Source organism: Syngnathus acus, chromosome 10 (assembly GCF_901709675.1).
Source record: "Syngnathus acus chromosome 10, fSynAcu1.2, whole genome shotgun sequence".
Lineage (NCBI taxonomy): Eukaryota > Metazoa > Chordata > Actinopteri > Syngnathiformes > Syngnathidae > Syngnathus > Syngnathus acus.
In genome coordinates this window covers 21295833-21311155 of record NC_051095.1, presented here as the reverse complement: position 1 = coordinate 21311155, position 15323 = coordinate 21295833, and the positions used below count along the sequence as shown (strand labels likewise).

Here is a 15323-nt window from a genome sequence, read left to right as displayed (position 1 = left end):
TTATAAACTGTTGCAAACTCGCAGATGCCGTTTTTATTGTCAAAGTTGCCATCAGACTGAATTTTAATCAATTTTAATTTTCACGTTTAATTAAAATATAAATGAACGCTTTGAAGGAAAGAAAAACTTTAAAACCTTGCTGAGTTTTAAGCATTTCTAATGAGCGTCACTGTAACTCTCACATGATAATATGGAAGATGCATATTCACAGGCAACTTTTATCATATCATTGTAATGAGAAAAAAAAAAAAAACACGTTTTATTTACAAGGGGAATTCCAAAGTTGTTGCCATTTCATATTTACACTGTCCATTGCAGGCGTGAAAATCCCACCACTAGAGGGCACCACACTTCAGAACCAGGGTCTCCACGTGAGTGAGGAAGTCTTGTGTGACTGATGCGGAGGAGACCTCAGGGGGGTGACGGAGGGGTAGTGGAAGACCGTGGGGCCCGCTTGGTGACCTAACGTGGGTGAGGAGGAAGTCACGTGGGCAGGAAGCGTGTGGAGGGAATGTGGGAGCGTGGGAAAAGAGGTGTTGGTCGACGGAGGTGACAAGCTGGGGGGGAAGGAGAAGTGACAGGCAAATGAGGGGAAAGGAGGAGAGGAGGAAGCAAATGTTGAGAACCAGGGGGAGGTGGGAGGGGAGTGGAGGGGAGTGGAGCAAGCAAGAGGCTGAGGCGGGGAATGCGCAAGAACCAAAGAGTTGTGGAAGTCTTGACTCTCAGATGTGCAAATGGCCTCCGCTGACGCTGCATCCATCAGTCTCGTTAGGGAGTTTAACGATGGCGGCTGTGTGGCCCGCTGCATCTCCACGTGGTGCTTCAGCCACTCCATCAAGCCGGCTCGCTGCATGGCCGGCATCTTGTGCATGTAGTTGGCCATTTGCCACACACACTGCTGAAAACCTGCACCCTCAACGGTAAAGCAAGGAGGGCCGCTCGGGTGGAGACTTACCACAGCACCGGGAGCATCTGGCGGATACATGCAGAGGGATTGGTTCCCCTCATTAGAGGGTGCAAAGGGTGACGTGAACATGACTAGACCAGTAATCCCCAACCTGAGTGCCGTGGTAAATTATTAGCCATCCATACCAGCGACATATGGCGACAGGCAGAACAATTACATTTTTGTTTACACAATTACGCTTGGAGATTTAATAATTTTCAAATTACGCTCTTTAGCTCACTTCAAGTTTGGGAAACACTGGCCTAGATGATAAAGCGCATTGTGTGACTAACCATTGCTCATTTTCTTGCCATCTGTCCACTTGTGAAGATATTCCACAGTCAAGTCCAAAATTTCTGCTTTCTCAATTTTAGGATTCTGCAAGCGCTGTTGGTGATAATGTTTTCAATACAGTTCCCACCGGTCGATTGAGCAATGTGATCTGTTTGCATTTTTTTTAGAATAATGACAACTCACCGGATCCGCTGTGTTAGTCAACAACAAGTTTCTGAGCTCTGCAAGACTTTTGTTTATCCGATCTCTTCTCTTCTTTTCCACAGCCGGTTTGAGAATCTATAGGCAAGTATCAACAGCAACATAAGTAGATGATGTAAGTTTGACTGGAATGACCAAATATTGCAACACAATGTGAGGTCGCTTAAAGACCTATTAGCCCTATATGCCAAAATATTAGCCACCTTCATTTAGTATCACTAGTACACACCAACCCTGTCTCTACCACAATTTTTACACTTTAATCATGACTTGCCCGAGGTAAATGCAAACTAAGCAACTGAATCAAATGATATTCAATATTGACCAGAGTGAGTCTTTACAAAGATGTCACCTTGGCTTCATTCAAAAGTGGGATATTTTACTCTGTATTTGTTGAGGTTACCAATTTGTTTTTGCTGAATCTAGCAGTTTAATATTTTGACTTGTCTATGGGTTAACTAATACAGGGATGGGAAACTGGTGGTCCATGGGGAATGGGGGAAATAATTCTGAAAAAAAAAAGAGGAAAATCCATAATGTGGAACTATTGCAAAAAGATGAAAATCCATAAAAATGCAAATCCGTAGGTGTCAGGGGAAATACTATGATCAAACTGTGAATATGTATGTAAATTGTAATATCACCAATCCCCACAAGAGGGCAGACATGTATTAGTTGTGCTTTCCCGGGGTCTTGTACTGACCGCTCTGCATAACAACGGATAGGCCTAATTATTTTTGGAATGATATTTTGAGTGAGTTGATTTTTTTCAGCCGTTTTGTGTTGGGCTTCAATGTTTTTGGCAAGAAAGCCGTTTGTACTGGGAAAAAAAAGAAAGCAATTAGACTATCATAAGTGATTATTTTGTTTTTGGTTTAAGGTGCAATATAACGTGAAATATATTAGGAGCATATAATTTGCACGTATAAACCTCGGTTAAAAATTCGACTGACCCAGCAAGTTTGAGCAATTTCACCCATTTTTGTGTTCTTTTGTAAATAAATAAATAAATAAATAAATAAATATAAAAACCAATACGTGTCAATTTGATGGTTAAATTTTTAACCCAAATTGTTTTTTGTTTTTTTTAACCCAACATTTTAAAGGATGTATGCACTTATTTTGTCCATATTTGATGAAATAGCGTGTAGGAAGTGCATAGTCTTATTGACCTCCTAGTAGCCCTGATGAAAAATTGTAGCTTCCTCCAGCATTTAAACCGCTCATCCCTGAACTAAAACATAAGACACACAAACAGATTTCATCCCACTTTTGTTATCTCATCTTTTCTTAAACCGGGGCAAACATCGCTGAACTGGGGTCCCAAATCCGTGGCGATGTGACCCCCCCCCCCCACCACCACCACCACCACCACCACGTACACACGCACGCACACACACACACACACACACACACACACACACGCACACACGCACACACACACACAAACACTGTACAAGTGATAATTAGCCTTCCTTGTACCTTATCATTAGAATTGTAATGCTGATGTATAACCTGATATACAACAAGCTTAGGTTGAGAGCTTGCCATGTTGGATTTACAGCCACGAGGAGGGAGGGAAAGTTGGATAAATTAAAACAAAATCAAAATGATTGGCTTCAAATATGACTGTTTATGCAAAAATTAACAGAATATAGGACAAAATTATCCAAAAGTTGGAACGTGCATGCTTTTTCCAACCTGCCCAATATTGGAGCTACTTTCTGCGTAAATCCCGTTCAAATGTGTATTTTACCAAATGGTTACATGTAAGTCTCACCCTTTTTCTACCCTTGTGATCCTCCTCGAGCGTCTTTGCAAAGTTCCTGGTCATGTTGGTCCCAACAACGACAGCTGGTGCAGTGAAGAACATTGCGATGATGGTGAGAGGGGTGATTAAATAGCCACCCATAGGACGCCATTGATTGGCTGGCAGGTGTCTGTGACCACACCTCCATATTCAGTCCGTGATTTTATTAAGACTTAGTTCACACTCATCAATAAATAAGTAAAACTACACACGGGAAACTCCAAATCATATCACGCAACAAGTAAAGCTTAATTGGGCTATATATCTTATAATAATATAACTATGGAATAATAATAATACAATAATATTAACAATGGAATTCATGCATTTATAAAAGTGAAAATTTTATGTCAGTAAAATGTAGGCCTGTTTAGTTATATTTATTTGAAAAGGAATTGTTGCACTGCATTTTTTTGCGATCAGAAAAACATGCAAAACGAAAAATGTATCACGTTCGTATTGAATATACATTAAGACTTTAGTCATGCTTGGTATTCATTTTCGCATGCCCCCAAAGAAGTGCGAGGCTGGGAAAGGGCTTTCTTTCTCGTGGGAACAGAAATGAAGTGAGAAACTGCTCAGCTTTTATGAGGTGTGAGACTTCGCATTAAGCGATGAACACGACCAAACGAGAGCTGTGAGCTTCGACATATGTATGTACGTACATCAATTAGCATTTACCCAGGTCGAAATACAATTTTATGATGTACCTGCCTCTATATTTGCAGAAACGTGCACACACAAGCGTTATGATGAACGTGATTGCTACCTATAGGGAGTTCGATTCCATGGGAACGGAGGACGGGTGGACACACGTTTGTCTGCTGATGAAGAAGTGTGAGAATGATGATTACACCCGAGTGTCAAGTGTGCTGCTCGGGGGTCAACTTCATACCTCGCGTTTGCACTTCACAAGCCAGACCGACCACTTGTTGCCTTCACTACACGTTCCCACACTCACAGCAAGCACGCACGCACAATGAACAACAAATTAGGGTGTGGTTTTTTTTTTTTTTTTTTTTTTTTTTGGTTTTGCAAAACAAAGTTGGATAAAATTGAGCCAATTTCCTGGGTTGGTCCAAGTTTTAACCGAGCAGTCTTAAGGGTGTACTGCTTAATTTTAGCTTAATGCCTTCCCCAGGACAGAATTGATTAAATGATATTAAAATTAGACAGATTATATTTATTGTCTTGATTGTGTCACATGTACAAGGCAAGGAAATGCAGATTGCATCCAACCTTCAGTGCCTAAGAATTAAATAGCATTCAGCAGGGGTGGGCAAAGTATGGCCTGTGGGCAACATGCAATTGACTCCATTCTTTAATCCGGCCTATATCACATCTATATCATCAAAAGTACTGTTGTATTTGTTGCATCAATTCAGCCCCCGCCCTACCAAAAATACCTGCGTAGTTACAAATTATGTTTTAAAATTGGTATACGTAGTTGTCTTTTATGTAATTTAGAAATTGTTAAATTCATCCATCCATTATTATATTTTAGTGAAATAAATGATTCGACCTTTCCTATACCCTTTGTCTTTATTTACATAAGTATTAACATTTGAATATACAAAAAATGATTGGTTAATTTATTTATTATTTTTAATAAATAAAACAGTAGGGCAGCTCGGTGACGCACTGGTTAGCATGTCGGCCTCACAGTTAGGAGTGTGCGGGTTCGATTCCTCCCTGTGTGGATTTTCTCCGGGCACTCCGGTTTCCTCCCACATCCCAAAAACATGCTTGGTAGGCCGATTGAGCACTCCGAATTGCCTGTAGGTGTTGAGTGTGAGTGTGGATGGTTATTCGTCTCTGTGTGCCCTGCGATTGGCTGGCAACCAGTTCAAGGTGTCCCCTGACTGCTGAGATAGGCTCCAGCATGCCGTGGGGACAAGCGGTATAGAAAATGGATGGATGGATGGATGGATGGATGGATGGATGGATGGATGGATGGATGGATGGATGGATGGATGGATGGATGGATGGATGGATGGATGGATGGATGGAAATAAAACAGTAAACTTGGATTAGCCTGGATTCAAACCCACAACCTCACATCTGTGAGGAGGATGTGCTAATCAGTTACTCATCATTTTATAAATATATTTTTAAAAAGATGGTGTGTACAATTTTGACTTCAATCCTCAATCATTTTAAAATACCAGGGTTAATTTCAATAACATGCGAAATATAGATATGTTCTATCACATCAATGCACATTTTCTTTATATAATTGTACAAACCAGATTCGGTTGAAGTTGGGAAATTGTGTAGAATGTAAATAAAAACAATCCTCCAATTATAAATTTGCTGGATCCGCAGCCTACGTGTAACAAATGCACTTAGACTTAGACTTAGACTTAGACAGAACTTTATTGTCATTTTGTCAACACTAGGTGTGTACAAAAACGAAATTTCGTTGCATACGGCTTTCAGCAATGTAGAGGTATTTCGGCTGGTTAAAAAAAAAGTGACATTCTATATAAAAAATATGAAATAAGATAATTATAAAGTACAAAGTGCAGCAGTGATAAAGTATGTGAACAGTGCAGGAGACAAAAGCAGTATTTACAAGTGTGCAGAGGAATGCTACGTTTGAATGTTCAATAGTCTGACGACAGCAGTGTACTTACTTCATGCTTTGAGGAAATAGTAAACATATTTTGTGATTACATTTTGCCTGGAACTCTGCTGAAGAGCTTCTTGCGATGTGTGGTCTTTCTGAGGCAACATAGTGCGCGTGCTTCATAATGCACCCAATTCCAATTTAGGTTGTTAGTTCACCACTAGATGGCACTACTTTCTACACATTGTACGTTTTAATAATTGGTGAATGTGTGAGAATTTCATGTGTACTTTTAAAAAAATACCAACATGAGATTGAATTACATCTTATCCCAGTTGCTTTGGTACTTTTTTCAGAATAGAGTTGAATTGATTCAAACTAATGATCAAAACTCCACATCATTGTCAAAAAAACAGTTTGCCATTTCTTTGTCATTTCTCTCGCTTCCATGCAGATGATTATGTACAATTGTCTGCTGTTTCCGACATTATCAGTTGCTTCATCAAAATATGATCAAAATGTATCGTAATGGGTCTCCATTAAAATGTCCCATACCCACATCATATCGTTGAATACATAAGTCAAAATTATTTCTATCAATTTCCATTAGACTTTATTTTTCCCCCAGATGAATCTTGGCTTTTTTCTCAAAGAAATGTCTGAAACATTAGAGAGAGAGAGAGAGAGAGAGAGAGAGAGAGAGAGAGAGAGAGAGAGAGAGAGAGAGACATTTTGATAGATAGATAGATAGATAGATAGATAGATAGATAGATAGATAGATAGATAGATAGATAGATAGATAGATAGATAGATAGATAGATAGATAGATAGATAGATAGATAGATAGATAGATAGATAGATCTACCAACTACCCAAGATCAATCTATCTATTAGATTTGGGTGGTTGCCACGGTTCCCAGCATGGTCTACGGGCCTTTACTAATCGCCCCTCTTTGATTTGAAACGGAAGTATCAGCGAGTCTTAAAGGGCGTTTAATCTCCGCGGGATAGCCATTATCCGATCATCCTAGTGTTATCGCCACACTTGAGCCTATTATGGGGACCAGGGCGGCAACAAATGCAGTGTGCACAGACTGCCAAAAGTGCAACCATGCATGTATGCACCAGCTCAGTGGCCTAGTGGTAGAGTGTCCGCCCTGAGACTGGAAGGTTGTGGGTTCAAACCCCGGCCGGGTCATACCAAAGACTATAAAAATGGGACCCATTGCCTCCCTGCTTGGCACTCAGCATTAAGGGTTGGAATTGGGGGGTTAGATCACCAACTGATTCCCGAGCGCGGCACCGCTGCTGCTCACTGCTCCCCTCTCCCCCAGGGGATGGATTAAAATCACATGGGGATGGGTTAAATGCAGAGGACAAATTTCACCACACCCAGGTGTGTGTGTGACGATCATTGGGACTTTAATCTTTAATCTTTAAATGTTGCTATCGTAATAAAATCCATGTTATAAATATACGACATACCGGTATCCAAACACACGACACGTGTTGTGGTGAACAAGTGTGCTCGTGCTACTGTTTACCAACTCCACTCCTAGAGGCTAAACAAACAACACGCACGGACGTTCGCGTGTGAAGCGAGCAATCTGGTCTGTGCCGTAAATCTGTCCGTGTGCTTACGTGCGTGCGTGTATGGAGGCAGGGCTGGCTATATTTTTTTTCCCTCTATAAAAACGTTGACAAAAAATTATTTTTCCCGTTCAAAGTGCTGCCATAGATGATGTACACATATACCACATCAGCACATACATATTTATTCGTTTAATCCATCCATCCATCCACCCATCCATCCATTATTATTATTTACGTATTTTATATATTACCTATACCTCATCTTTCACGTGTAGTTGAACATCTGCTAAACGTAGCCAAACCTTTTTTTTTTTTTTTACAGTTGGAGGCGTTATTTTACATGTGAATTAAATGTCATGCGGCGCATGCGTCAACGGATTACATGTAAATGAAATTGGCCTCTCTTCTTTTCATGGGTGCTTATGGGCGCGGCAGGGACGTCCATATAGTTGCAAACCAGGTGCAAAACATTCACTCTGTTTGGATTTGTGCAGATTGATCTGCATGCATTCGGGGCAGCATGAAAGCGTTGACTTCACCACTGCCTCACAGGCACAGGATGAGGAGGGTAAACTGCGGATTTGGAATTTATAAAAACAACAAAAAGTGTTTGTGATGTTAGCAATATTCATCTTTTTCAAAGGTGTCGAAACCTGTGATGGAGAAACGCAGACGGGACCGCATCAACCGCAGTTTGGAGACGTTAAGAGTTTTAATGCTGGAGAACACACACAATGAGGTACACGCTGCTTTATTAGGCTGTTCTATAGCCTAATCCGTCACTAAACTACGTAGTAAATACTTGTATAAAAACCGAGTTGTATAGTGTTCATAAATTTGTTTAAAACAAACAATAAATACATTAAGTTTGGTATCAATGTACAGTACACTGCTGTAATAATAAGCAGATGGATTACATTTCATTATTTTAGGACAGGTGCATAAAAAATGTTTACAAGGGTAACTGCACATTTGGACCATTTTATATATGAAAATAAATCCTCCTGCTTCTCTTCTCCAAGCTGCCACTTGTCTTTGCTTTTTGGGTTTCTGAGGGACTGACGAAAATCGCTTATTCCGACGCTTATTCCGTCAGTGTACAGTTTGTCATCAGTCGACCAGACCCTTAGACCTGTAAATATATGTATATGTGTGAAAATCGCTTTTAGGTGATATGCATAAAAAGCACTCATGCACTCCAGATGATTCTGACATTGACTTTTGGACCTTTTCCTATTCATTTTAGAAGTTAACAAACCCTAAAGTGGAGAAGGCTGAGATCCTGGAGAGTGTGGTGCAATTCTTGAAGTCGGAAAAGGAGGAGAGGGGTCAGCGTGCAATTACACCCGGCTTGTCGTCCCAGGGGCAGCGACCCAGCGGCCCCCAGCAGCAACACGATTACCAGGAGGGCATGAGGTCGTGTCTCCTAAGGATCAGACGTTTCATAGCCAGTGATGAACCAGGGTCCAACCGAGTGCCCGCTTCAGTGAGTCCACCCCCACACGTCCACTCTGTGTATCCTGCGCATCTGAGCCAGCACCAACACCAGCTCCAGGACAGCACCCCCCATCCTTATCCAAGCCAGGGTACCGAGTATCAGTTCTGTGACACCAGGAAGTTGCTCCCCCCACCCACAACCTGCGCCCAGAGTCTAGACCCTGTGTGGAGGCCCTGGCCCCAGTCATGAATTCCCTCATGTATAGTAGTGCGAGATTCTATTTTTCATACGTGGCATGACCAACATTTTTGAGAATGCGAACCACTCTTAGGTACTGACGAAAGGGCGACCAGTTTCATACACATTTCTGAAATAACACCTTTGCTCAGATGATCTCCATTTATACTTTTTTAATATTAAATAATTTCCTACAACAATGATTTTACAAGGTAGGAGAGATACAACATAGTATATCACGACAACACTTTTTTTCTATAAATCTCTGCAAATGTTTTCAAATGAACAGGGCAGCTGACTTACTCAGGTGGTCTTTGCAGCCATGTTGATGTCTCCTGCAGTAGACTGCCTAAATATACAATCACGGATAGTTTTGTCCAACCTATTTTTTCAGGAGTTTTCTTTTTTTCAAAACAAGATGCAAAAAGTCTTGGATTTTTGCTTTTTTTCTCCATTTTTTCCAGGGGTGTGAAAGGACATTGAAGTTCACACATACTTGATGCACATTGGACACCCCACTGACATGCTAATGCAGGGTTGGGTTGGTTTTCACATGTAGAAGGACACAAGAGTGGCCATTCACACAATGTGCACCAATCCAGACTGCACCTAATCTACAAACGCTTCAACACAATTGGATAATTTGTTTGATTTGAAACGTGTTTGCCACCACATGGTCAAGTCTTCATCAAAGAGAAATGAAAACATGTTTATATTGTAGATCAGATGAAGTGAAATAATTGATTCCAATTTAATACAAACCGACATGCCGTTCATTTCACATTATCATACCATAATTCCTTCATCAATTCAAAATATCAACAAAATAAAGCATTTTTTTTAAACATTACAGTCATCAGAAGGCTTGTTTCTCAAATCATTGGGGTCTCGGGGTAGAAGGGCCATTATTGAATAACTAAAAGGACCATTAAATAATTGATATTTATTTATCAAATACCCATGCTTGTAGCATATGCTGCCCAATACAGTACTGATGTCAGTGTGTTAAAGAGATACAACTGTGGCTTTAAACAAAAAGCAAAAGTTTTCTTTGTATTTCTTTGTCATTTCATCTTGTATTTACTTAATATATAGTATTGATTATTTGCGTTTCATGTATATTTTATATATCATTTAAATATATTCTTGTTTTTGTTTTTCATCTTTAGTCAATGATTTTGAACTGTTTGGAAATCCCTCGGATAACCAAATAGTATATAGCTTATTGTAGTGGACTATACTTTTAAGGCAAATTTTGAAAACCTTTTCAAAGACGATCGATTTTAAGGACTTGAAAGAACCTGGATGGGGCGGCTGGCTGTTAGAAAGATGAAAGTTAGGTGAAATCAGCATCTGAATGTGCACCTTAATGGGTTTTCAACACTGGCCATCAGAAAACAAAAGAGTGCCAACAACCTTGCAGAAATGATTGTAGAATGTGTGCACGACTTCTAGCATTCGACGGGAATGGAGGGCAGCTGCTGGAAAACAAAATGTGGGGAGAACATGATATTGTTAATAAGTTACAATTCACTGCATGGTCAATCTAGTGCAAAAACTAATTTGTGTAATTTATTAAACCCAGGCGATACGATAATCGAGTAATAAGATCAATGAAAAGTTAACCAAAGTAAGCACATTTAAATTAAAATGATATTTGGATTTATGTAGTGGGAAAACTCTCCAAACCGCGTGATGTGTTTATGTAGCAGAGAACTAACTTGAAAAGCACAATTTCCTTGCAGCCTGCCTCTCTGAATGGAGGTGTTAGTCCCGCTGGGTTGATCGCATGGCCAGGATTTTCTTTCAATTCCAGATTAAACCTCCCGCAGGAAGGAGCATCAATGGGAAGAATGAGATTAGCCTTTCATTGAGGAGCATCTGCCTCCCAAAAAGCAGATTAAACATCATTTATTGTCTGCGTGTAAAACAGCAATGCAGGATTAGTTGGCTCATTTTGAGGGCACCTGTTGAACAGGAGCATTGAAGGATACTTCCACGAGGAAGAGATAGCGGTGCAAATGTGCTTTAGCGCCACCACAAGGCCGCTATTGGGAAAATCGACACCGCAGTTTGGCCACAATGTCACATCCTTAGGGTTGAACTATTTCTTGACCTGTGCGTAAACTAACCAAAGTATTGTGTTTGAATACATTGCTCATGATTATTACATCAGCATTACATTAGATCAAATATCTTTCAGCCATATGGGTGCACGTAGTTATTGTGTAGGTGAGAACGCTCGCGGTGGCTCTTCATAACATTCTGTTTGTGTCAAATGGCAGCGTGGGATCCCTCACACCCACGCGCCAGTGACCTCGCAGGCTCGTGCGCACCAGTAGTTAAAGTGTCAACTTCACACCGTAAAGACCAAACTACGTTTGTTTTACTGGAATGCCACCACGTTACGGGTGCTACTATTGCGGCAGCTGTGCCTATTAAATATTACATTCTCTAACCACGTTTATTCGTTTTTTCCTCATATTTCCTCATGAGGAGAAAGAGAGAGAGGGGGGGGGTCATGTGAAATTCAGGCAAATTATGGATTCTCCACAAAAACATTTCTATTCAAAGTGCCACTCATCTCCTTACAAAACACACAAAAAGCAGGGGGAAAAAAATCCAGTCTCCCTAAGAGCAAGTAGAGGAACAAAAGTATGGGTTAGGTCATCTTGTCATTTTTAGTTAAAATACAGGTAATACAGTTCAAATACACTTCTGCATTACATATTCTGGTAATTTGCCAGTAATTGAATAAAATTGAGAGATGTCCGTTGAAATGTCACAGAATGTAAAAGTTCCTTCCTAGTCAGCAGTGTCTAACATTTGGACCACATCAAACAGAGTGCGAAGGTTGTGCAAAAGGGAAGCGTCCTGGACCGAGGAAGACCTCAAAGCGTCAATACGGAAAACCTCAAGCAGGTCTTGAAAATGGAAACTGCGTAACCAAGCAAGTACGGTTCAAGAAAATGAGTCTGCAAAACCTGAGCTGCTGACAGCAAATTGATTGATGAAGAATAGCGTTTGTCACTGGGTCAATCCATGTGTCAGACTGCAAAATGTTAGTAAAGAAATGCAACATTATTTTTTTTCACCCACAATTGGGGATTCCTTATCCTCTATTCGATCCAATAAAGTTTTGTTTGATTTCTTTCAATTTCTTAAAGTCTGAATGGTTGTATTAATTCCATATTTTTGGGGGGAACATGTATGATGCATTTTTCTACTACTAAATTACACATCTAAATGACCAACCTCTAAGGGCAGTGATGCCAGGGCTTTTAAACAGTGCACACTGTCTAGTCATCCTGCATGTCAATAAACCATTTTCATTTTTGAATAGCAGTACACTGCATTGGTAATGTGGCTTAGCATCATCATTTACACAAGATGTTGAAACAGTTTCATGAAAAAAAAGTTTATTATTAATTACAAACAGAAGCGTTGCAACGGTAAAGTTGCATTTGAATGACAGAGATGCAGGTGGATTTCGATCCCATCTTCTGAGCTGTCGGGCTACAAGTGTGTCTATGGGAAGGGCATGCGCGCATACTGAAGATTTGCATTTCTTCACTTGGTCAGACTTTACCCACAGAGAGGCCTTGCGCTTTCTGAAACTCCTGCTGTAAACTGGACAAAAGCTGTCGGTGCTGGTCGGACTTCTTCTCCAAGTCTTTCAGGAGCGTATCATACCGCTGACTGTAACAGAAACGGAGAAATAAAAAAAGAAATAAACATTTCAAGTCTATTTCCAGTTAGACTGAAAACATTTTTAAGACCTTTCAAGAGGAGGACCTTGCTCACTTTTGTGGTAGAGCACTTTACATTTTACAAACGTGTTTTGGATAAATATTTATGTGCCAGGACAAAGCAATAACGGTTTTGTTTTGATGCCACCTGGTGGAATCTTCGTGTCAATGACGTATGTTGAAGCGAGTTAAGCTTCATTTAGTTCAGTGCTTCAGTGCTGGAATCTATCCCGGCTGACTTTGAGTGGGAGCTGGGGTACGCCCTTGTTAGAATAGGAATCTTTGGCACATGTGATTAGCTAGGTAGCTTGAGCTATGCCGTTATCCTTGACCCTTCTCTATGACACTCTTTGCACACACATATGAGTTGATCTCAGTTAAGACTGCAAGGTCACACATGATCACACAGACTAGGCAGAGTCACCCCCTTGCAGGGGGGTGGCCAAAAGTAGCATAAGAGTAGGGATCTTAGAGGTGGGGGTTATCTCGCAGAGAAGACTCCATAGCTGTGTATCGGTCTTTTTGGCATACATCAAACAGTTAAACTGAGAAGGCAGCCTCCTGGTTATTACTATTAGCATAGCGAGCATTAAAGATAAAGAACTGGGACAAAATATCACGGTCGTTATCCATTAACTATTCATCTATTTATTTATTTGGTCTATCTATTTATTATTTGAACTATTTGTGATTTATTAATACTAAGCTATATTGTCTATCTGTTTATCTATCTGTGTGTTTCTGTATCTAACTGGCTAGCTCCTGAATTTCACCCTGGGGATCAATAAAGAATCTATCTATCTATTGCAGGGCACATTAAGACAAACAACCATGCATGCACACATTCACACCTATGGACAATTTATCCCTACATGCATGAGTTTAAGGTGCTCTAGAAATCATGTTGTGACAAGAGTTGAGTTTTTGGAATATATACGTGGAAGCCAGAGACTAAAGTCCCACCCTTTAAACCCCGTCCCCCAAAACGTTATTGGAGAGATTCTAATCTGCGTTCAACCTACTGCCGAGGTGCCTTTGAGCAAGGCACTGAACTGCCGAAGGATGGGGACGTCTCCTCTTTCATTGCTGCATTTGTGTGGTGTGTAATACGGGTACTACGGCTTCATCCCACATTGCAAAAACATGCATGTTCGGTTAACTGAATACACAAAATCACCCTTGCATTGCTGCATTTGTGTGGTGTGTAATACAGGTACTACAGCTTTATCCCACATTACATGAACATGCATGTTTGGTTAACTGAATACATAAAATTGTCCATAAGTGTGAATGTGATTGCATGCTCATCTGATGTGCCCTGCAGTTGCCTGGCGATCAGCCCAGGGTGTACCCACCTCCCACCCACAAGTCAATTCGGGTAGCTTCAGCTTACCCGTGACTGTAATGAAAACAGAAAATGGATGGGTGGATGGATGGATGGATGGATGGATGGATGGATAGAAGCAGCTATACAAACAGTAACTTACATTTCTCCATTGATGTATTCCAGCCTTTTTGTCACAGTCGCCTTGGCCTCGTCCAAATCTTGTTTTACCAAAACAGGGCCAATCAATTTGTACACTGTATTTGCACTGTCTAATATATCAAGCTCCTATGAAAAAGAAAAACAATCAACCAGGTTATTATTCCCATTTTTAACCCACGTGGACTAGATGACAAACATTACCTCTTTTACGATATTGTTCTCTGCAAGCTGCGTTTCCAGCTTCTGTCGGGCTGACATGCTCTTGCTAACATCTAAGCAGCACAGACAATCGGTAGTGAGTCAATTTAGTAAGGACGTTTTAACCGTGAACAACAATGTAAAGAATTTCAAGTCCTTATTTGGAAAGCTAGCAAGTCACAACGGCCTAAAACGCTACTTACCTTTTTGCATCTGAGTATATTTTTCTAACTCGGTGTTTAATTTCTTTTGAATGGCCTCTGTCATGTTGATCTTTTCTTATGTAGCTACAAATGGCAAGTTCGTTCAGTAAATATTTCACAAAACAACGTCTTGACTTGCTAAATGTGGACCCAAGCACCGGAAAAGGTGATGGCTGATGCCGGATATTTCTCTTCTTCGTTGGTAGTAATTGGTGGTTGGTAGGTGCATTACCGCCGTCTACTGATCTGGAGTAGAGAGCAGGAAAATATGGTCACGCAAAAGTCAATTATATTCGTTAGATTTCGTTGTTTTGCTCAACTTTTGATTTTTTACATAATAATCATACATAATACATTTACATAATTTCATATTAAAAAGCCCTTCAACAAAATATTTCAATTATAGATTAAATATAGATATTAAGTGTGGTACACGTACTGTCCCGCCAGTGGTCAGTAATAGAATCACTTTTTAAGTACAGTTGAAAGCAATTTTTAATCATTATATCTGCGTTTACGTTTTAAGAGCTGTTTTTAAATATTTATGTTGGTAAATTTTATTGTTCACTTTTGTTTGCAATACATTCTGACTGCATCAT

General features: G+C 40.3%; 3 protein-coding genes and 1 long non-coding RNA gene across 4 annotated transcripts; 1 reads left to right on the top strand and 3 right to left on the bottom strand.

The window, feature by feature from the left end:
* Window positions 1-352: 352 nt before the first annotated feature.
* her11 (hairy-related 11) lies at window positions 353-3353 on the bottom strand. The gene is made up of 4 exons (XM_037260088.1): window positions 3222-3353; window positions 1424-1519; window positions 1240-1333; window positions 353-972 (listed from the first exon to the last, which is right to left on the bottom strand). Exons 1-4 carry the CDS (start codon window positions 3351-3353, stop codon window positions 353-355), a joined length of 942 nt encoding a protein of 313 aa, XP_037115983.1.
* A 4408-nt stretch (window positions 3354-7761) lies between these two features.
* Window positions 7762-9165, top strand: her5 (hairy-related 5). The gene is made up of 3 exons (XM_037262512.1): window positions 7762-7981; window positions 8057-8152; window positions 8660-9165. The coding sequence occupies exons 1-3, from the start codon at window positions 7934-7936 to the stop codon at window positions 9098-9100; spliced, it is 585 nt and encodes a 194-aa protein (XP_037118407.1). The 5' UTR covers window positions 7762-7933; the 3' UTR covers window positions 9101-9165.
* Window positions 9166-10037: 872 nt separating this feature from the next.
* On the bottom strand, window positions 10038-11567 carry LOC119129343. Its single transcript, XR_005099171.1, has 2 exons — window positions 10810-11567; window positions 10038-10569 (listed from the first exon to the last, which is right to left on the bottom strand). It is a non-coding gene; the product is annotated as an uncharacterized LOC119129343 (long non-coding RNA).
* A 917-nt stretch (window positions 11568-12484) lies between these two features.
* pfdn6 (prefoldin subunit 6) lies at window positions 12485-14936 on the bottom strand. Its single transcript, XM_037263061.1, has 4 exons — window positions 14725-14936; window positions 14525-14595; window positions 14325-14449; window positions 12485-12787 (listed from the first exon to the last, which is right to left on the bottom strand). The coding sequence occupies exons 1-4, from the start codon at window positions 14786-14788 to the stop codon at window positions 12667-12669; spliced, it is 381 nt and encodes a 126-aa protein (XP_037118956.1). The 5' UTR covers window positions 14789-14936; the 3' UTR covers window positions 12485-12666.
* Between the last annotated feature and the right edge of the window lie 387 nt (window positions 14937-15323).